Raw genomic sequence first — 24,365 nt, 5'->3', positions numbered from 1 at the left:
TCATTAATGAATGTGAATTATCTCGTAATATTTTGATTTAATATGAGTATAAAACGAACACATGAGTACAATAAAGTCACCAAATGACATGGATATGATGGAATGTCATTTAGTTCCATCAACAAAGATAATGGCAACTAATGACTCTGTAAATAGAAATGTCACGTGTGCTCACTGGGTGTTAATGTCAACGATCTGGAGTGTGAGAGCTTATATATATATTCGCAGAATTTTTAGACTTCTGATACTGTTTGTTTACAATGAAATTGTGTTTTTAAATTGTAATATTTGTCATTTAAAAAATTGCCATCATCTTTTCTCTTCCAATCAGTATGTTCACGTGTTAGTGGTATGGACGAAAATTGGTACGGAGCGACACATAGGCAGAATTAAGTATGAATTATAAATGCCGAAAGGAGAGACGCCTATCGCAAAGTCTGTACATTGTTCCAATCGATTTCGTTTTATTATTATTTCTTAACAAGTGTAGTTACACAGATGCCTTATCGCAAGTATAAACACAGCTTCTATTAAATAAATAATATATCATTTGTAAAATATCCTATTGTTTCCTGCACGTTTAACATGTACGTGCATAAAATATTGAAGTGCCTGTAACTTCATATAATAAGCTAGAATTCCTTTTGTAGTATGAAATCAGGCAGGTAGACCCTACCTATTTATAGCCAGATTGACTTTCGTTACGTTTTTCTAAAATGCGCATTTTGCATATTTTCTTCCTCTTTTTAAAGAAAAATTTTGGTCAGGCTTTATTTACCTTACGACTTTTTACTTTCAGTGTATTTAAGTCGTACATAAGACATTAATCTTTTGAAGTTTATTGTAGGAGAACAAAATAATGAAATATAGTGACAGACACAGTATTATTTATAATAATAAAATGTTGACAAGACGTAGCTTCAATTTTGTATATCATTCAATGACAATGCCAATTGGAGAGAGTTTAAGGAAATTGGGTTATTTAGAGATGATAATTACATAAATTCAGTTTTTAAAATTTACTCCGTTTTAGTTCATAATTTATACGATGCAGAGTAATGCCAATGATTTTGCAATATTTTAGGCATTAACACAAAAAGAAAGAATCGTAATCAGGGAATAAGTAATGTGGGGATTTTGTCTTACCTCGTGAATTGGATAAAATCCAAAGAGGGTGGAATGCGGCGTGTGCGTATTGTCTCTTTTCTGGCTGTTTGCTAGGGCAATGCACGAGGTTCCGAGTAGAAGAACATGATCGGCGTCCAGTATACTCTGGCATGGACTTCTGATTCTGCCACTGTTCCGGTTCCAAACTACGCAACAGCTGTGTACATGCTATATTTGTCTCAAGGAAGTCAAATTGAGTATGACACTGGAATAATTTATGCACGTTGTACTTTCTCATATATTTCACATCATATTAATGGGCGATGTTTGCTTTTCATACTCAAAATATTTTCGTTCTTTTGAAAATTAAGTGTTGAAAACTTACATAAGTAAAATGCTTAGCAATTATGTTCTTCTCTCGCTTTTTCAATTCTGTACAGTCAACGAACAGAGGTCTCTCTTCAATGAATAAATTCTTTTTTCGTCTGGCTTGCTTGCATTTAAATTGTTAGCATTCTTGTCATTTGTACAGAAGGCGCTGGTGCGATTCTTGGTCTATACACGTATGATTCGAATCGTATGTTAGGCTGTACGTTGATGTTTCATGCTGAAATGTTATATTGAACTTCAAACCAAACAGCCTAAGATCCGAGACGGAAAAGAAATTTAGAAAGCTAAGTTTTGTTTTAACACATTCTTTGAAACTTCCCGAGACTCCCCAAAAAAATACCAAAAATCGTGGTTGGGCAATTATCTGAAATGACGCCATCAATATGACGTCCACACGATCGCGTCCATTTATGCTTATACGGTAATATCTCATCACAAGACTGAGATACAACTTTGTTCTGGTGCCAAATTGCAAATAATCCAAGATTCAAGTGATTGAGATTCAATACTCTTCTTATGCGTTGCCGTCGTTTTAAATATGGCGGCTATTATTTTAAAAAGAAAGTTTTTTCCGTTTCAGTATATTTGTTTCACAGCGGATTACTATGAAATTACCAGATATACGGAAAAACACCTCAAAGTAAAGTCTCACGTTCTTAGGGATACCAATATTATTTCTATATCTTGAAAACTGAGTTAAGTATTCGCATTTTTTGTAGTACAAGGTGTTGAATTTTGAAAACTTAGATTGCGTATGAAAATATTTTTACAACTAATGACGGAAAAGGTTTTGGAAAGCTAACTTTTATTTTAAAGCATTGTTTCGGGCACCCTGCAACTCCGGAAAAACCTGCCGAAAATAGAATTTAGAGAACTATTTAAATTGACGTCATGAATATGGGGGTTAAACGATTATGTTCATTTATGAAAATATGATATCTCCTCACAGAACTGAGACGAAAAGTTTGTTCTAGTGCCAAATCAAAGATAAAGCACGATGTAAGTAATTTGAGTTAGTATCATTTTTACTCATTGCCACCATTTTATTATAAAATATGGCGGATATTATTATTATTATTATTATTATTATTATTATTATTATTATTATTATTATTATTATTATTATTTTGCATTTCAATATATTCGTTCATGACAGATAACCAAGAAACTACCGCAGATATGGAATAAACTGAATTGAGCGTTATACAGTAGAGGCTTACTTTTCTAACAATATTATAAATTTTCGAAAGGTGATGGTCGTTTTAATTCATTTTTGTGACACTATACTTCTTTCAAATTTTAATTAGAAAAAAATGCCAACCATGTCCGAGATTTAGAATACAAAATGCGTTTATGACATATACAGGACTCCCAGCTGTCCTATTTTCCTATTTTTCCCTATAATTTAGAAATTTGTGTATAATTGTTCTATATATGTCCTAAAAAAATAAACACACTGCTGAACAAGACTGCACTTATTTAATATAAAAACACATTTACACGTGACGTTTCGATCTTCTAGCCAAGATCCTCATCGGAGTGTACGTCTGATGAGGATCTTGGCTAGAAGATCGAAATGTCACGTGTAAATGTGTTTTTATATTAAATAAGTGCAGTCTTGTTCAGCAGTGTGTTTATTTTTCTGATTTTATTCGCAAGACGTTGACTATGATTGTGTGTCAGTATATATGTCCTATATTTTAATCTTGTCCTTTATTTCCTATATTTTTCAGTGATTGAATTATTAAAAGTACAAGCCAACGGCAGTTTCAATAAGATTTAAATTACTACACTTTTAGCAATATGTTAAATATGTCTTAGCATTTTTTTTTTCTTCTGAGGGACAGTTACTAAGTAGTTTATTCGTGCTCGATTCTGCTGCACATTCTCCACATATTGCAGTTCAGTGGAGTCCTCCGTTTCGACTTTGGGAGTTTCTGGAACAGTCGTGCCGCACGAGACGTAGCACATTATATGACGCTGGAGGTAAAGAGGATAGCATATATACGTCCTGTCCAGTCTATTTTCCATCCCCATTCCTCCAGTGATTTCCCTGCCACTCTTGCATTTAAACTCAAAGACTGCTGACGCGCTGCAGCTGAATTTGCAGTGTGCTCGCGGGGGTTCATGATGTAATACGATTTTTTTCCTCCCAACAGTTAGAGTGTATTTCTTAAATCTTTTCGAACCATCTGTCATTTTCTCGCCGTGCAATTTAGCAGTAAACGCGTTTCCTGAAAAAATAAAAACCTTTTTCTTCCCTTCGAAAGGAAACATTAAAAACAACGCTGAAACAAGTCTTTAATTATAGTAAATTAAAAGCCTTCAACTAACTTTTTTATATCTGTAACCTTAACTGATTTCGAGATATGACTATCTTATTACAACAATTGCAACTCCCACCCTATTTTCTTCTCACATTTTTTCCTGCTTTCTAGGGGAAATACCTAAAACGCTGAAACAAGTCTTTAATCATTTTAAATGAAATGTCTAATTGCCAAATTTCATGTCTCTACCCTTAAAGGACTTCGAGATATGACCACCCTATTATAAAAATTGTAACCTCGCCCCTTTTCCTTTCCTTCTAGGGAAAATATCAAGAAACGGTGAACATGTGTCTAATTATTTTAAATGAGAAGTGCATATTCCAAATTTCATATCTCTAACTTCAGAGATTTCGAGATAAACATTTTAAGATAATTGTCACCCCTCTTCCTTCCTTCCCCGTCGAATTTCCGAAAATCCTTGCTGAGTGGTATCTTAAGTTACAAGTTCTATGCACTGTCAAAATTTTTAAGTTTCTAGCTTATGCGGTTTGGTCTGGACGTTGATCATTCACTCATTCAGTCACTTGCTCAGGACTTCTTTTATATAGAGATATTAGTATATTGCTGAAAGAAAATTAAATTATTTCAAGCATCTCATGAGAGTTCCCTTTTTCCAGGACATTTGTGGACGTTAAGTTGTGGGACAGAATTCTGCAATGAAAATTATAGAAATATATCGCACCTTTTCGACAAAAAGTGACACAGGTCAAAGAAACCTTAAGGTCCAATCTCGTATCCCTCGCGAGAAAAATGACATAACACTAACTTGGTTTAAAGTTATTTTATAATCACAATGGTTTGTTCTTTTATGTGCCAAAGTGTTGCAAATATAGCTTTAAAATTATCCCAAAATCAGAGCTTATTAAAACAAACATGACAAATTTCGCGTTGTGTCACTTTTCTCGTGAGGAATACGAGCTTAGACCTTAAGGTTTTTTGACTTGTGTCACTTTTGTCAAAAAGGTGTGATATGTAGCTTAACTGATAATTGTTTACGGTCTGGAACAAAGTTCGCTGACATCGTGATGGCTTTGTACCTGGTATGTGGGATGCTCTAATATCTTCACAGTTATTATTTTCATTAAAAAAAAAAATGTAGGCATTTAGTTTAATATTAATGAATTATTAACTTTAAATATTGTTTACTGTGTATAGTACAACCCATTACAACGATGAGATTATATTATTGATTTGTCTTAATATCATCAGTTTATGAGCTGTAACATTTTTGTGTGCAGTGATAATTCAGTGATTGTGCTACACGGTATTTTTGGGGAAGGTTTACTTGTGATTGCAGAATGTAATACTGGAGTTAGTAGTACATGATCTTTTTTTCTTTAAAAATAAGTAATGGGCAATGTGTAGGTTTATCAGATTTAGGAAGTAGGTTTATAACGCTCATTGATTGTAACCAAAAATTTTATCTATGCATTTGCCTACTGCATTGCGTTTATCTGACCTCTATCAAACATTATTGCTCTAGGTGCTAGTGGCACAGGACTTTCTATGTTTCGCGTGTTTAGGGGTAATTTAGTGGCGACGTTCTGGTCATGTCGTGTACCACTAGGTTCCAGGAATGTTTCTTCCTACATTCTTTTCATTCGTTAGACATGTTATTATTTAGAAATAAGATTATTCTGAAAAAAAAAGAAGACTATTCAAGAGATTAACACGTAGTTTATAATCAGCTGAGATTTCATGAGGTGAGATTTTAGTGGCTCCTTCTATGTAAATCTGTCCTTCAGATACCTTAAGTAGCAAACTTTTGATATCTTCCATAAGTAAATGAACTATGACAATACAGTTCTTTCTGTTTTCTTGCGATCATAGAAGTGAAATCTCGTAGCGACGAATAATTCCAATTTGAGATTGTAACGAATTTTAACATTTCATGTTAACTGTATATAGAAAAAACAAAGTTTGGATATCTGTCCGTCCGATGAATAGTCTAAAAAGAAATTAATTTCTGTTCCGATTTGTTGAACGGTAATACGTACTTTAAATTCATTAAAAAATCTTTCAAGTAAGGGTTACGATGAATAAAAATAGGACACTTTGGATGTTTTCGAGGGGGCACGGTGGTTCAGTGGTAGAGCGCATATCTGGTGTATGGGGTCCCTGGTTCGATCCGCGGCTAAGTAAGTTTGTGGTGGATGACATCGTGTGTGGAGGTTTCCTTGGGTACTCCCGTTTCTTACCGTATTCTCATTCCATCAGTTCTTCCATCATTCACCTGCCTTAGTCATTCGTCCCCCTTAGCGTAAAATGCATAATCGTGGGACGTTAAACTAAAAGACTCCATTTTATTTTCAGTTTCGGATGTTTTAGAAAACGACATTGACGTTTTTATTCATATCCCATAAATACACATATATAAATGAGTATGCAATTATTGGATTGAATAGGATAGGATGTATTCAGTTGCATCATTGGACAAGTATGGAAACAGATACTAGACTTACTAATGATTACCACACATTTGTGTACCTATTCAGCTTTGCAGTGCGCTATCAATTTTGTTTTTGTTTTCTATATTAATAAAATGGATTGAAGAGGGATCGAGAAGAAGTGGAAACATGTGTAAATACAACTTCCTGTGCCATTGTAGTACTAACCAGAATATATTAATGAGTATAGCGAGTGTCACTTTTTGTGCAAGTAGTTCCAACAGTAATTAGCGAGACAACTCGTATCGCACTTAAATGTCTGATGCAATATTTTTACCCTGGTAAATATTCAAAATCTTGGTATCGACTATTCTGCCCCTTTTCGCACTACACATGTATTACTTAATAAGTTATGAAAGAAATATGTTAAATTCATAGTTTCGTTAACCTCTTAAGGTTAAAGGTATAAAAATTGATTATTTGGTTTTTAGTTTATAGAATACAGAAGCTATGTTGCTCATACATATTGTAAAGTAGGATTTATTTTGTTTGGATAGGACGCGATCACAGCTTTGAAAGAAGAGGGGAAGTACTATAATCCTTTCGAAAATAATATAATCTATCAGACATGATATCTTATAGGAGTTCTTCAAGAGGTAATAAGTTCATATTAATTTTGCAGTATTGACTGTTCTCTATTTCTACTTACAATACAAATAAGATATGCACTTAACAATATTTTATTTTGCTATCACTTCAATCTTACTAAGGGAATGCCGGGATGAACCTAATAAGGTAGTGGCCGCCTCCTTTCAATTTCTGGCTGTCCAAAGTATAGATACATGCTCGTAGTGAATTAATTATAGAAATCCATTTTTACTTCTAAAATGTAAAGCTCACTTTCACTTCTTATCTTCGTTTGATTGTCAACTGCAAGTTCTTAATAATTGAAATTACTTTAAAATGTTAGAATGGAAAATAAAAAAAAAGTTAGAATGGAAAATAAAAAAAAAAGTTAAACATAGAAAGAGATGATCAAAAGTTAATGAAGGGTGACAATGAATTAGAAAATAGTACTTTTAATTTACAAATCTCGTGGAAGGAATAAAAATAGTACTATTAAAATATTACTTACACATCCAAGCGGTGTGTTTTGTTCGATAATCAGCAAAGCGTGCTATGAAAATTGATACCACACAAATGAAAGTTAACTGGAAAAAAATCTTTTTCGGGTACAACTTCCCTTCATAAGGTTTGCCGAAAATAGAACCAGGTGTGCGACGATTAGTTAAGCTAATATATGCGGTGAAACAGGAAGACAAGACGGAAGGCACTTCAACTAATAGTATATATAATACGTCATCTTCAGTTTTATAAGGATGGTATCATTCTTCTATGTATTAATCCTATCTTGAAGAAGTATGTGTTTCGCAGTATTTTCGTTGATGATTAGACAATCTATAACCGTTACAAGGTAATAGATTGACCATGTTGTTACTAAAATAGTTTGTAGTTACTGCATGAAATGGCAAAGAGGCTAGAGTTGAGAGACTTTCCACAATGTTCTATTCGAATCGTGATAGTATACTCTTCTGACTTTTGCCCCCCCTTTGTCGTCATGAATATTGGATATTTCTAAAAGTTTACGGCTACCAGTTACGTAAGTTGTCTGGAAGAATATCCGAATTAGAAGTAAGGAAGTTTATTTTGCTTTCACGTTTGCTTGTTTAACCGACTCAAGAACTTAGTTTGTTTTACTTTTAAAAATATCTTGGCGTCACAGAGGAAGTGTTAATGGAAAATACAGGCATTCTTTTGTAATTATTAATAGTCTATTGTACACCACTTGAGAAGGAATTTTTAAAAAAGGTAAATTTCATTTCATGAATATAATACAAGCAGGCACATACAATAAAAATCTTATGTGGCTCTGTGGTAAAAGGGCAATCTTTGTTTATCAGCATATTCTTACTGAAAATGCAATGAGTGACGTATGACAAGTTAGCTGCTTTTCCTAAATGTGCCATTTGTAGACCTCCAAACTATGCTACGCACGAGTAATAAATGTGTTATAGAATGACTATATCCGTCCGTCTGTTTGTTGACAGAGATCTGAGTAAAAACGGTGAGAGAGAGCGAAAAAATACATTTTCCTGATAGAGATTCAGCATACCAGGAATAGGTTCCATTTGCCTACTTACCTCTCTGTTCATATAATTTCCGGTTTCAAAGTTAATGGTAGTAGAGTAAAAACAATAAAAGGTAACAAGATTTTTTTTTTTTTTTTTTTTAGAATATGGATTCAGCACCTTAATAATAATTGCTTCTCTGCCCTTATCACTATATTAAAACCGGAAGTTGTTCTACTTCTGAATTCAATATGGATCATCATAGAACCAAAAGCGATACTAAATAACGAGAAATTCTTATTAAATAAGAATTTAGGGTTCCAAGAATAGGTCCCTTCTCCGTTCTTATTAGTTGCCCACGAGACAAAATGAGAAACAAAGTTGTCTTGTCTCGTCTCGTACTTGTCAAATTTTCGTCTCGTTTCACGGAAAGCTTTCTCTTTTCTCGAAGATTTTCCCGTTTTGTTTTGTAAGTTTGTGTACAAAATTTATGAGTTTTTAATTTCGTTCAGACATGAAGAGGCCAGGGTGTCTATCCGTCACGAAAGTCACGAATGTCACGAAAAAGTCACGAAATCAGAAAACGGTCATGAAAGTCACGAAAAAGTCACGAAATTTAGCTTTTGGGTCACGATTTTTTTTAACTGTACAAATGTAAGTACAAATTGGAATTTTTTTCTGTGAAACGTCAAAATTCACCATAAAAATGTCTATGGCCGGCTTTAGACGCTACCAAATCGCAAGCAAAGTACGTTTCTATCGCATGGATGAAAATTCGGCCTAATTCGCACGCAAATTCGCTCTTGAAAATATTAGGAAATTTTATAATTTGGTAAAGAAAAGGTCACAAAAAAGTCACGAAATTTCATTTTGGAATTTTAGTAGACACCGTGAGAGGTCCGCAAAGGGTGTGATATAATAACAGAGAAACCATATTTATTATTGAAGTACATTGTCTAATAACTTACGTGTCTTTAAACGTTAATAAATGCTCTTCGTTGTGTTCGTACAATTATTTTAATAGTTTATAGCTTTTTGTTCTGAATGATGTAACAGTAAAACAGTGTTGGACATCTAAAACTTGGGTGAACTAATGTTGCTCACGAAACTCGAGACAATTTTCGTCTCGAAACTAGGTTCCATCTTCTCCGGTAGCCCAGTATTTAAACCGAAGTGGTAAAATCAACTGTTTCCAGTTTCTACGTTGGTCTCCATAGAACAAAAACGGTAATAGATGGCAAGAAAATTTTTATTTTCAATCGATATATTATCTCAAGAAGACATATACTACCACGCGTAACCTTGTACCAAAACCGGAGGTGGTTTGAAATTTACTAGTACTTCCAGTTTCAGTGCTTTTTCGTAGAGCAAAAACAATAAGATATATTGAAAAGTGTCTTTTAGTGTACTTGTTCAAGCCGAAAGTGGTGAAAATTTACGATTTTCGGTTACAACACTGATCGCATAATGGATAAAACGGAAATAAATAGCGATAAGCAGTATTTGATGCGGAAGTGAAGGACATCAATTAGCACTTCCGGTTTCAGTATTAATATCCATAGAGCAAAAACAGTAAGAGATAGTGAATAATGGATTTTTGATGTGGATTCAGTATCCGGGAAACAGATTCTATCTTTGATCTTATTCCTCTATGGCAACCAGTAGCTGTAGATGTACTACTTTGTGTATTAAGTTTGCATAGTTTGGAAGTCTGCAGTCGTTTCACACTGTGCAACGAAACTCACTTGCTAAATACTCGAGCGTCTTCGAAAATATTTTCAAAATATTTTGGCAGGAAGGGGATTCAGTTAAACAACCTTATCATTGGTTTCCTGGAAAATAGGATGTTTATTTCTCGACGTAGTTTCAATACGGATGCGCCATTGGAAAACACTTGTGTCGTAGCAGCAGAGAAAATATATTTGGTTGGTTGCACAGCCATTCGTGCATAGTCTTATTTGCCTAATCAAACTTTCAAGCGCTGAAATTTCATCTACGAGGCAGTCCAACTGTAATGGCCGGGCAAACATGGTGATCTGAAATATAGAGAAGTAGCATCTAATGCATAATTGAAGTTGTTTTGTATGTGGCGGGGCGTACTGTATTTTGGCTTGTATAAGCTACACTTTTCCCAGAAAAAATTAAAAATTAAGGGTGTGACTTATGCGCATGAGTGATAAGAAACATGTACAGTACATGCAACAACACAGCAGCAATTCGGAAATATGTATTTGCAGCACGAGCCATCATTGTGGGGATAACGTTGCCTGCCATTCAGTTAAGTGTAGGTAATTAGTACCGTTGTTGATCCTTTTAAAGAAGGATTTCAAGCAAAAGAATTTTGAAGATTATTACCAAAACTTGCCGAGTACATTTTTAACCAATATTGAAAAAGTACTTGTTCTATGTTTTGTCACACTTTTTTTTGGAAAAAAAAAAAAACTTAAATGAGATAACATATGTGGAAAAAAATCTCTTGTCAAATAGCAGGAAGTGCGAGTAAACTTGGAATAAGCGCTATTTCAATATTTGTTTTAAATGGACTTGACAGATTTTGGAACTGGCCTTCACAATTACTTACAATGTCAGTTTAAAACTGGGTGAAGAAAACGCCAACGGAGCTGTAGCATGTCATTTTTGTGTGGATAATGGAAGATACGCCAATTAAATAATTTTTAGGGTAGTTGCGGCTTATACAAGTGAGAATACGGTGGTGACGTTGGAGCAACCCATAATCTCAGGAAACCTTTATATTCCTATCATAGGTGGCATGAAGTCAAGCAAAGATAAATCATCTTGGAATCTTTGGGGCTTTTTTCTTTCAAGCCAAAGTATTAAAATATCCTACTTGCGGTTATGTGAGTATAGCAATTAAAAAAGAGATCTGCGGCTAGTTTTCTTTTTCTTTTTTTTAAAAAAATTACTTACATATTTAAACCTAATAACCCTTTTCTTTATCTCGAAACTAGTCACCAGAATTCGCTTTCAGCAAGAAAGCATACTTGACAAACCAAACGTTTAACTTATATTCTCAAGGACGGACTTTGTTGCTATTGTAATAGGAGGAACTTTTTTCTTTTAATGTAAAGCTCATTGTGTTAGAAACGGATGACGAAAGAAAGAACGAAAATTGATTATTGCGTGAGCGTTGCATGGTTTGTTTTCTTGTTTAATAAAGCAGTAACTTAAATAAAGAAGGGGATAACATCGACACCTTAAAAATCACCGGGAAGTTTCTAGTTCCTTTGAATCAAGCGACAATAAGAGCAGCTTGAGCTGTAGACCAGAGTGTAAGAACACTAGGAAACATTATTGGGGTTAATTCGTTTGGAAGATGTGTAGGATATATAACCATTTTTGCTGGTGACTGCACATAATATTTAAAAACAATAGATTTCGAAACCTGCGAAATTTTATAAACTTGAACCTGAATCCATGTAAGATATTTTTTTTTAGCAAGCAAGGTAACGAGAACTGTGAGAGATTAAAACTTATGTACTTCAAGGTGTGCAACCCTTACTGCAGTTCAGGTGTGGTGGTTGCATAAGAAAAAGGCGCAAACCGATATCTTAGTTTCTCACTGATATTTTGCGAAAAGTTGCGGGGAAACAGTCACTTTAAAGACTCGATTATAATATATCTATCATACAACGAAGAAACAAAGAAAATCATTAGTAGTAAAATTTCGAACGCATCATGAATGCCAAATATGTATATTTAAAATAATATTCCCTTTAGTAACCCTTTAAAGAGTGAATTTCATAGAAATTCGCCTGGATCAGTTTAAAGTTCAAATTATGCTTTGATTGACTACAGGCGTGGAAACAAATATTCAATAGGAAGGAACCACGGATCAAGTTTCATGGTATGAATCATATTAATATAATCTTCTTTATATACCTAGTTGGGAAAGAAATATACAGTGGTGCTACTTCAAACTTCAGATTTCATTATTTTCGCGAGGATGTTAACCAGAATCAAGCTTACGTAGTCCCGGATTCGATTCCAGGCCTGTTTAGGTTCCTGGCTTAGATACCAACCCAAGTAATAGTACGGATTTCACTTAGATACTTAATATAGCCTCATTGCTGAAAAGAGACGTTGATCAAGCCAATCTAATACTTACCCTAAGAATTGTCGGAGTCAAAAAAAAAAAAAAAAGTGTGTTAGTAATTAAAAATCCTCTCCAGTTAATATCTACAGTTAATCGCATATTGTATTAAGAAAGTTCTGCCAAATGGGATTGTGTAATCGGTAGTTTATTTTCCTGGACCACTGCGGAAATGGACTCTTTAAGCACAAAACTAGTAATCCTGACGAGTTTATTATTATATTTTATAGTAGCACTTCTGATCGAATGGGAGCTCATATGGGATCCTCGTCCCATATAACACCAGAGTGCAAAAGAACAAACTCAAATCCAATCAACCAATAACAGAACGTTACGGGTTAGAATATGAAGCTCAGTTCCTTTTCTTATCATCTCCTGAGTTTCATGAGTGCAAAAATAGTCATCCTTCGGATGCAGAAGTGCCAATTGAAAATGTATTTTATTTAAAATATTAGCAAGTTTTACTGTGGGCACTTTTTCTTTTTCTTTTGTACTTCTTTCATATAGAGTTCTGTGAACTCTGTCCCGCACTAAATTCGAACATCTCGTCTGGTCATCTTAGGGAAACACCTATCCTTTTTTCCTTTCTGGGTGAAACATGTAAAAACGCTGAAACATGTGTTTAGTTATTTTAGATCTAAAGTCCAAACATCTATTCATGTGTCTCACCTCAAGAGCTTCCGAGGTTGGAGATTATTATTATTACCACTATTAACACGTGTTTAATTATTTTAAATAAAAATTCTAAATACCAAATTTCTTATCTCTAACGTTAAGGATTCCGAGATGTTGCCTTCTTATAATAATTGTAATCACACTCCTTTTTTCTGCACACACTATTTTCGTCCCTTCTCTATTAAAATATCAAGAAATGCCAAAACACATGTCTTATTATTTTAAATGAGAAGTCCATATACCATGTTTCATGTCTCTAACCTTTATACATTTCAAGATATGAACATTTTAATGTAATAAATGCCTTCCCTGTCCCGCCCCTTGTCTCATTTCCAAGAAGTTCTTCATTAGTGTTACCTTACGTCACAAGTCCTATGCACTGTCCAAAATTTGAAGTTTCTAACTTAAGCGACTTGACCTGGGCATTGATTAGTTAGTCATTCAAAACTTCTTTTATATATACACTATATAGATATTACGAAATGGAATTACGTCTTTCTGCTACCAATGCTATTATATTATGTTCAGCTAACAGTGTTTGTTAATTATTTACCGTAGGGGATTGAAAGTCATGGTTTACTACTTAGATTAAGGAATGTAATTCTGTAGATGGGATGGTAATTTGTGAGTTGACACGGCAAACTGAATACGCGAAAGAACATCGTATTTAAGGAAGAACACCGTAAATTTTCTTCTCTTATATTATTCATAAGCATAAGATGCTCATAGTTTTAAGATTACCCTGTTCAGATGCACTCGATTCCCTTTGGGGAATATAACAAGAGTCATAACTGGAAAGTTTCGCGGTTTAACTCTCAACGGAAATTTTTTGGATTCTTGGAAACTTTTACACTCGTCTTTGGAAAACATGTTCATTTACATATTTCTGTACTGTCTGAATGTTGTTCGCCAAGTGATTCTTCCAGACGAAAGTAGTACGTGTAAGACAGTCCAATGCCCGGGAACAAGGGGCCAGGTGCGATTAAGGATAGTGCCACATATTTAATCAAAAAGTATGTAGATCAGAGCTAATAATTTTAATCCTAATAGGATTCGCTATTGTCTTTTGTTCTGATGATAGTATTACATATGTGAATGAAGCTATTTGATACGTTAGTAGAAAATATTGTATTTTGCACATAGAAGGCAAAAACGGCAAAAGTTAACGAGAAATGGCTTTTTGGTGTGGATTCATCGTACCAAGAATAAATTTTATCTTGACCTTTATCCTTCTTTTCAGACCGGAAGAGTTGACATGACAATATTTAGTTTCAATACTAATGGTTATCGTAATAAGACCGTAATAACTAGCGAGAAGCAGTTTTTTTTTAAGAGGTAGAAAAAAACTCGCTTCGGTTTCAGTTTTGATCTCCATAGATCAAAACTGGTAAAAGAGAGGAAGAAATAGCTTTTGGTATGGATTCCATGTCTCAAGAATAAGTTTACTGTTTAAATTAAGGAATGTAGTTCTTTAATGTGGGATGGCAGTTCGTGATTTGGCACGACAGACTGAATACACGATAAAAAAAAAAAAAAATTAGGAATCAACACTGTAAATCTTCCCCTTTATATTATCCATAATTAGTGTTCTTCCACTGAAACCGAAAGTAGTAAAAACTAGTACATCTTCCACTTTCATTGGTTCCTATATAGCTATAATTGTAATTAAGATAGCGAGAAACTACGCTCAGCACCAGTAGAGCAGACGTTATTCGTCTATTGTAGCCAGAAATTATAGATCTGCTTCTTCCGATTTCAGAATTGAATTTGTTATGAAGTCTACCGTAATATGATAATGTGATACGGAACTCTCTTGTTTTTCAAAGAACTAATATATCAGTCATTTCTATTCAAAACAGTATTTAAATGACGACACAAAATCATTGTATTCCATCTATCATTTAAAAATAGCTTTTACTGGTTTAGTTGCGAAGCTTTGTCAAATCAAGTTGGAAGCTTGGCTTTTTGTTCTCGGGTAATTTCTCGCTGATTTATCTTATTCTTTCATGTCACGTTGGGTGAAGAAAAAGATTGAAATGCCTTCTGGATCATCAATTTGAAACTTTCAAACCTCACTTCCCTTCCTTGGGCGTGCTTTGCGAGAGTCGTAACTTAATTCGCAAGCACTAACTATTCGTCTGTTCGTTTAATGATGGTATCTGTATTCTTCTTCCACGTGCGAACGGTTTTTACTCTATCTTCTGTTAACATATCCTGTGAGAAATATTAATATTTACCAGTTATTTGATTATTTTGAACTTTGTATTTCAATCTAGAAATAATATTTACTATGTAGCGAAATATCTTCTTGAAGAAATTTTACGTATAATGGGAATTGTTACAATTATTCATTCACGTATTTTCTGTCGAATTTTTATTATCTTAATTGGTTTGTATTTATAATTTTTCAACGATTGTGTCACTAATATTTATTTCAAATATTTTTTTTTAATTTTAATGCTGGAAGTTTTTTATATTTGTAAATTTTTTAAATTAGGCGTTTACTTAAATACTGAAACATCGCCATTTTTATTGGTATTATATTTTGTAAATGTATGTGATAATATTGAATTACATCCTATGTTGTGTGCGCTCTGAAGAACTACCCAGTCAACTTGGTTGTCTTTTGTTTTTGAGAAGTTGCCGTGTCAAATTTAATAGAAAACTGGAAATTGTTCTAGAGTCGTCATGCAAATAATTTCCATTGTTTTCGCTTTATTTCAGCTTAGCGTTACAGAGTATTGGATATCTACTAAAAGCAAAAGTTTAAAGTTTTTTGAACTATTTGTAGACTTCATTTTGAATGCATTTTGATTAACATAAAAAAATTAAATATCTTAGTTTACTTAGAATCATCGTCGGAGATGTAGTTATGAAAAAGATATTTAGGTTCCAGTTTGCTAACATTTGAATATCTAAATCAGATTTTAGTTGTCCAACTCAGACATGCATATGCATTTACTTTCAATATGTAGTAAATAGGAAATATTACAAAATTGAAATGCCACTATTTTTGCAAGTAGTGTTCATCACTCGATGAGACACTACCAGCTCTCCAGAAGCATAGTGATACCCAAAACTGCTAACTTCGATAAGCAGAAAGGTGTCACACAACATATCAGTGAGAATGGGGTTTGTGTGGTTTGTTTCTGGGTGTTAGCATACCTCAGCAGCACTAGAAGTGTCTTATTGAGAGTGATGTACACTACTTATAAACATACTAATATTTCAGTTTTGTAACATTTCCAATTTCTTATACAATAGAATCCTTCTAATCTGTCACCTTTGGAACTGGGGTATGGTCGGAACGCAAAAAAGGTCGGATTATCAGAAAATACAGAAAAATACGGATGTACAGTAAAATAAATAATCTCTGAACTCAAAAGTGACTGTATTGTTTTCCACAGTAAAAGCAAATGAACAGTAAGCACTGAAAACTGCATAGTGCAGTACAGAAAACACGCACAACGAAAGAAACGATACAAGGGATGACCTAACACTAAAGCATATATGCGGTAACAGCAAGTCAACAGCAACGCCACGACGGCAGTAAACGACAATGGGTCTCGTGAGTCATCGACGAGTCGGGACAAGTTCGACTCGAGCACGGTCGGATCAACCGGAGTGGCAAACCAGCCGAGGGTAGACGAGAGGAGTTCTACTGTATATTGAAGTAAATGCTTACGCATATTTTCTTTGGACTACCAAATACTGCCTTAATACAAATTTCATCTGTTAAAAAGTAGAATTTGATTTGCAATTTTAGTGTAGTATTTTAACATATTTGTGTAGAAAATATTTCACATACATGTTTAGTTCACGATTTCTTTCGTGCTTACGTTCAAGATAGTGTAAATAAAGTGATTGTATTTTGTATTGTTTCAGGAACCAGAACAATGTAGCTGCGGACGAGTCAGATACAGACCAGAACAACAACTGCACCAACCACATCACCATGACGAGTGAAGACTTGCTGCAGCCTGGCCATGTAGTGAAGGAGCGATGGAAAGTTGTGAGTTGTGTTTCTTTGTATTCTCCAGAGATCTTAATTCTGTCTCTAGGTTTTGGGACTCGTGAAAAAAGAGTCAAGACAGAAAGAGTAGAAAGAAGCATTACATTAGATGCAGAATCTCGTAAAGTTTTTAAGAATCTTGCGCTCTACCACTGAGCCATGTGTCAGTTTTACAGTCTAATGGCTCTTGCACGAGAGTATGGATTTCATGCTTTTATCTTCGTAATTCATATCTTATCGCCTCATGTTGCTCATAGGTAGAGACACGATTTTTTGGTGACACTCGAAAATGTGAAATGTATCAGTTTTGTATGAAAATGTTGTATACCTAAAATATTTTTTTTTTCACTATTTGTTAGGCCATATAACTCTCGCGATTAAACGCGAAATTCTGTTAAATTAGCGAAATCTGCAACAAGTCTCGATATGCCACGAAATTTACGCAAAAGTGACAATTTTCTGGAAAGTGATGCGGAAAGCGTTCATTATTTTCTCAATTTATCGGAAGGTAGTGTCAAGTCTGTGCATTGTGAGGCTACATTTGTCAAAGAACATTGTGCCTCCACTTCTGACTTGATAAGGTGCTTCGAAAGTTTCAACATCGCTTTGGCCCATAAAGTTATTCCAAAAGTAAATGAACTGATGTCCGAATATAAACTTGTGGCACAACGTATGTTTGAGGAAGAAACTTAAAAAAAGAAAGAAAAAGTGAGTTGAGTGAAGAGAAAAAAGTGCCGAAAAGAAATTCAAGGAAGTTGGGGTGGCATGCAGCAACAAACTGGCTGACATGCTTAAAAAGGATCCAGCTGGTGAGATCTTTATGATATTGACATCATTATTTCATCTTCCCCAGCTCAAACTTGCAAAACCTGATGATAAGTTTTCTAGCAATGTGATGAAAGTTCTCATTTTTAAGAAAATAGACGACCATGATTTTTTGAAATTTTACATGCAGTTACAAAATGAGCTCCAAACGGTATCTACTGGTGAAGTAGATAGTGTGGAAGAAGTGTTGTTGGATGAGCATTCAGGAATCTCTGGAAAGTGTCTCCAACCACTGACGCAAATCCCGGGGGGATGGGGGGACTCTTGGAACTGGGGGTCTCTTCCCCACAATAATCCAATTTGAAATTTTTGTTTTGGGGAGAAATGATTATTTCTGTCCGACTGCAACTTCATCTGCATTGCCTGATTATATAATATACAACAGGTTCATCTCAGAAATCAGATTCATCTAACGTAATACGTTCCCCCCTACCCCAGAATAAACCTTAAATGTTCCCGTCTCCCAATGTTGAAGACGACTCTGCTCTCTGATTCTCCATATCATTGTTTTTCAACTTCATAAATATTTTGAACATCGCTTAAAAAAAAAAAAAAGTCTTACCCGACCCCTCTCAATGTTGAAGACAGATTTGCGCCACTGTCTCCAACTAAGCAGAAAAGCGCAAATTTAACACCAGAAAACATTGAAACAATGCTTATGAGTTATTTGTATAAGTAAACTGTGAACACTAAAGTTATTTTTTTATATATATATTAATGTTCTCTCTGTGTGATTTTTCCTTTAAATGATACTTTTATTCAATGAGGATGCATAATATTGTTTTTTTTAAATTCAAATATTGTTTAAGATAGTCATGCATAGCTTATGTCATGATAATTGATGAATGGAAATTAAGGTGAAATAAAAGTTAACTAATTGTAATTGCCTAGGAAAATAGTGTTCTTACATTGAATTTTTATTCACCGATTTTATCCCACTGTATGCATATTTTTATAACGAAATTACGAATTCTTATTTACCACAAAATCGTGTCTCTACTCATAGGGTATAATAACAAACGTAAAATATTTTTTTTATAACTTCTATTCCAGTGAGAGTAAAAATGGCGAGTGAGAATTCGGTAACGAAATGTGCCAATCATGAGATGTCGAGACAACAATAATTTCAATCTTTATTTTAAAATGTACCTTTTTAGTGAAATACGTTACTTCTTTGCTTTCGTAGATTAGAAAAACAGTGGAAACATTGTCCTGAAAGATTTAAAAAAAAACCGCGGAAATAATTTTTTATTGAGAAAGAAAGGGTGGACGGTGATTTATTCAAGGGGTATGTTAATCAAGACGCGTCTGCTGAATGTGATGAATTAAACATCGGCAGGAACAAGGGGAAACTCTTTTTGACTGTCGTTAAGTGGCTTTTCTTGTGAAAGCCTCATTAGCGTTGTACAAACGAAAGGATTGACCGGTTGACTGTAGGAGGAAAATATTCCAGAAAATCTTACGGCTTAGAGTAACTTCTGCATAGAATAGTAAAAAAATAAAAAAAGTATATGTGCATTTCTGCCACGTGTAAAATAGAAAATTGTGTGTTTAATGTAACATGAAAATGAATAATTTGTATTGAAGTGAACAGATAATAAATAGATTTTATTTAGGTAACAGAGATTTTCGTGAAGTATTTATGGGTAATCAATTGAGTCTGAATGCTTGTGGGCGGACTTGTCAGTTATCTGACGAGAAAATATGTTAACGTCAGTAAAATATGTTCAGTAAAGACTTGATTAAAGTAATTTGCCAGCACGTTTCTATACCAATAACAGCAAATTTTGAATATCTTTCTGGGATTAAGTTGGAGTTGGTTTATTCATTTTGTAGAGATACAGATAATATTAGAGTGACGCGGGACAATTATTGCAGGTAAACGTAAACCCTAGCTTTAACTGCTTATATCCCAAAATGTCTTTTGTTCTAATTTTGACAAATACCATAATAAATGTACGTTATTTCTGTATTATTTGCATGAATTAAAAAGAAATATCTCAAACCCTTTTAAGAAAAATTTGAAATTTGTGATTTGAACTCCCAACTGTCAGAACCAAACCCTGGGGAAGTTCTGGCAGTTTCCTATATTGTATTTATATTGCACTGACTTTTGGTCAATCATATCGTATTCCTATAAAGTGGTGTTTCTAAGTGTTTTATATCTCTATTTGTAAGGAAGTTATGAATATATGAATAAAAACGCCAGACATTATATATATATATATATATATATATATATATATATATGGGTCAATCCATCTGAAGTGGTCCAAAAATGGGGAAAATTGAAGGTATGAGAAGGTCAATAACATCATTCACGTTGTCGTATGTACAAGTGTTTCTGAATGGCGGCCATCTTTGTTGTCAATGGAGTGCCATTTTTTACATTTGCAAGCGTTTACAAAACTACAGTTTCTCCTGACGTATGTATCAGACGAACTCCAAACAAGAAGGAATGTTTAGAGGAGAGATTGAGGTACACGGAGAACATATACTCTTGCTTTTAAATAAATATACAGGGTTGCGAATCAATACATGAAATCACTAGAAAAAGTACAGAAAATTACACTTTTAAAGGGGCTGTATTTTGGAATGGCATAAATGGGGGGGGGGGGTTCGTAAATTTTGTGCTGAATTCTATTGCATGTAAAGAGTCTGCAGAAATATCCACGGCTATGATAACACTGGCATTGTAGATTTATGGGGGTCCGAAAGTTAAAGTTTATGATTTTGATGCCATTTTGGGGGTGTACCGTAATATCTCAGAAGGGCAAAGTGCTAAAAATTGCTGCTTAGGCCACAAAGAAATTCTGTATGTGAATAAACTATTGGAAACAAATGACATATTACATGGAGAAAAAAGTGAGGATATGGTAAAAACGCATAAACAGCACTCGCGTGACGATGGTCTTATCGCAAAAAGAAAAAAATGTTTTGATATGTTTGATGCTAGATCTCAAAAACTACGCATGATGAAGCAGTTAGGTCTGCTGTTGTTTGTGTTCAGTTGTGCAAAATCTTGTGAATGGCGTTTGTTCCATCTTTCTAGCTCCATGATACTGAGCTTGAAAAAAGAAGCAAACAATATCCAAAACAATAAACAAATTGTGAAGAAGAACACGTACAACACTGCACGGTGTGTGGAATTTACGAGCAGTCATCACAAATGAAGTCCACTCTGTACCTTCAGTGCACTCAGTATGACTCCATTGATAACACGAGACACACCAAATCCATTGTTTACCTGAATTGTCTTTGGAAATTTTCCCATTGCAATAGATGCACTGAGCATTTGCCCTTTTGGTATCATCACTGTCATGACAGTCATCGGATTGTTCATTCTTAGTTGCAAATGAGACTTCTTTCTGTTCGGATGTAGATAACAGACGTTTGCCCCTCAACGGACTTTTTGTAGGCTTAAGACTCGTCTGTAGTTTCTTCCTGAAAGGTGATTATGTTATCACTGCTGCTACTGACTTGGGTCTGCCTCGAGTTGAGGTGCGTCTCCTTAATGAGGGTACCGGTGAAACAACTTGTGGCGAAACTGAGACAACTCGCTTGGATGTATCTCTGTGTGTGTTGACGCAGGGGAACTTACGAAATGGCAGGAAGATTTGTTCGTGACGTGGATGGAATGGCAGAAGAAACTGTTCCCGAGATAGATGGAATGGCCCCAGAAACTATTGTCGGAAGCTGGCGTGAATCTTCGACGGCTGTTTTGCCACACTTTCGAGGTTCATCTGAGTTATTTGTGAGGCTGCCGCCATTAATAAACTATCATTAAAGAAAACACAGATTCATGGATTTTACTTTATTTACTTAAGGAATAATAAAATAAATCACGTACACAATGAAAATGCCAAAACATTCGTTCCCGGTGCTGAAAGGGATAATTAACGGGTAATGTGGAATAGTATTCCACATTATCCTCCCTACAGGTATTCCACTATACCCGCCCGTCGCCATTTTGATATTTTAACCCCTCACTTTCAGCTGATTGGTAGAATTCACATCAAACATTATTCGTTTCTTACGTCACGCTTTCCTTACTTAGCACCATAATTATGACGCCCACTCATGCACAAGAAATTACATTACATAAGTAAAATATACCTATCTTCAAAAGTTTAGTATTTCTGACAAATTAGATTTTCTTCTCGTACTGTGACGCTTGCAACAACAGCAAGCTCATATTTTCATGGCAGACTACATTGGCCTTAACAGGGTAGTACAGGACATTTTCGTTAGACGTCACCCACTACCACCGCTGCAACACTGGTATTCCACATTATCCGACATATTCCACCATACCCGACTTTCCTCTCTCTCTCTCTCTCTCTGTATATATATATATATATATATATATATATATATATATATATATATATCGTATATATATGGTGCTAAGAAACTATTTCAACAGAAAAAAGCAAAAAAGTCCTCTGGAACTTTGGTCAGTGAGGGATATTTTCAGCGATATAAGGTGTCGAAAGCGTGGGAAAATGAACTTCAGAGGGCTATAATTCTAAAACAGTGATACGTAGAGAGTGTGGTTTAGAACATGACACTCGAAGTCATCTGCTCGATTGAAAAATTTATGTTTCGAACCTCCGCAAGATGTGTGTGAGGGATTTCCCAAAGGAACGTAGGGATCCCGTATAACCTGGCAAGTAATCTCTACGTACCTTTGGAGAATCCCTCACACACATCTTGCGGAGGTTTGAAGCATACATTCTTCAATTGAGCAGGTATGACTTCGAGTGTCATGTTCTAAACCGCACTCTCTACGTTACGTTTTCTTGAATTACAGCTCTCTAAAGTTAATTTTTCCCACGCTTTCGGCATCTTATATCTCCGAAACTATCCCTCACTGACCAAAGTTCCAGAGGACTTTTTGCTTGTTTCAGTGTCAGGAATCACCTTCCGAAGTTTGTTCAAATAGTTTCTTACCAGTCATATATATATCTTACAGAAATAAATAACAATTTAACTACGAAAACACACAAACATAAATATTTTAAAACTCTTAGGCCTCAATTTATTTAAATGATTTAGAGCCCTGCATATTTTGGAAAATGTAAATAGGTTATATTGTCAGCTACATTATGATATTTGCTAAAGGCACAACGTAACTAGCGACTTCCTCTTCCCCTTCTCTCGTGACTGGATCAAATTTCCAAAATTCGAATAAATGAAGGTGATGCTCATTTACTCTGGTACCGAGTTTTCTGGTTATACATCTAATTGTTAAAAACAAAAAGTATATTCTCAGTGCTGAATTATAACTGTTCGATTCTTTGTTTTAGAATGCCTTAAAAATTAGAAGAAATTTGTTGTGATTGATATACAAGTAAATACTTTGAATGTTTTCCCACGTTGTCACCATAAAATTCCAGACATTTCTGGTTGCGTGACATAAGCTTCCGTATACTCTCTATGTATAGATGTGCCACCTGAGAGTGCAACCAGTCCAGAACTGATGTCTTGAGCAGTTCATTGTTGTTAAAGCGCTTCGGTCCAAGTAAGTTTTTCAGGTGAAAAGAAAGAACGAAATTACTGCTAGCAAAGTTGGGGCTGCGAGGGGGATGATTAAATAGTTCCCGTCGAAATCTTTGAATTACCTCACCAGTACAATCATCTGTGTTCGGGTGGACGTTGTCATGATCAGAATAATTCCAGACCGTAACATTCCTCTCAGCCGATTTTGGATGGCACGTCGCAGATTATTTTGGATGGCACGTCGCAGATTATTCAGTGTTTGGCAATTAGGTGTAATTGTTCTTCCTGATTCCAAGAATTTTACGAGAATTACACCCTTTTGGTCCGAAAACACGATTGCCATGATTGGTACTGTTGGTACTGGTTGGTTGTATATTGGTACTGTTTGTTTTTGCAGTTCTTCCCTTTAAAAGAACCAGAATGCTGTTATTGGATTGACTGCTGCTTCGACTCTCCAGTAGCGTGCGGTATCCAGGTTTCATCGTCTGTCATTATGTGAGGAAAAGGTCATCCCCATCCTCCCTCTAGCAGGCTAAAAATGACGTGCAGCTATCATTCTTTGCTCTTTGTGAGCATCTGTCAGCATTTTTGGCACCCACCTAGGACACAGTTTGGGATAACACAGCTTGTCAGTCACAATTCGATTCACTGTTTTCGCAGACATATCTTGAAACTCTTTGGTGAGTTTAGCAATTGTAAACCGGCGACTGGATCGCACTTCTTGTTAATGTGTTCCACCAGATCGTCTGTCCGAACACTAGACCTTTTGCTGCGCTCATCGTCATGAGCATTTGAACACCTTTACCGAAACATTGCACCACCATTGGTTGTGTTGACCTTCCGTTCACTCATTACTATCGGTTCGTAAATTGCACACAATTTCCGATTGATGTCCACTGT

General features: G+C 34.9%; 1 protein-coding gene across 1 annotated transcript in view; it reads left to right on the top strand.

The window, feature by feature from the left end:
- The window catches only part of Asator (tau-tubulin kinase asator), a 348,933-nt gene that overhangs the window by 145,995 nt on the left and 178,573 nt on the right, over positions 1-24,365 (top strand). Inside the window, exon 2 of the mRNA XM_081728236.1 lies at positions 17,012-17,138. Coding sequence (XP_081584362.1) covers positions 17,012-17,138 — 127 coding nt within the window. The remainder of the gene's footprint in view (positions 1-17,011; positions 17,139-24,365) is intronic.

The sequence above is a fragment of the Thermobia domestica genome, chromosome 10, assembly GCF_964235325.1.
Source record: "Thermobia domestica chromosome 10, izTheDome1.hap1.1, whole genome shotgun sequence".
Taxonomy (NCBI): Eukaryota; Metazoa; Arthropoda; class Insecta; order Zygentoma; family Lepismatidae; genus Thermobia; species Thermobia domestica.
Note: the sequence above shows the minus strand (reverse complement) of the source record. Positions and strands in the feature narration are given on the sequence as shown.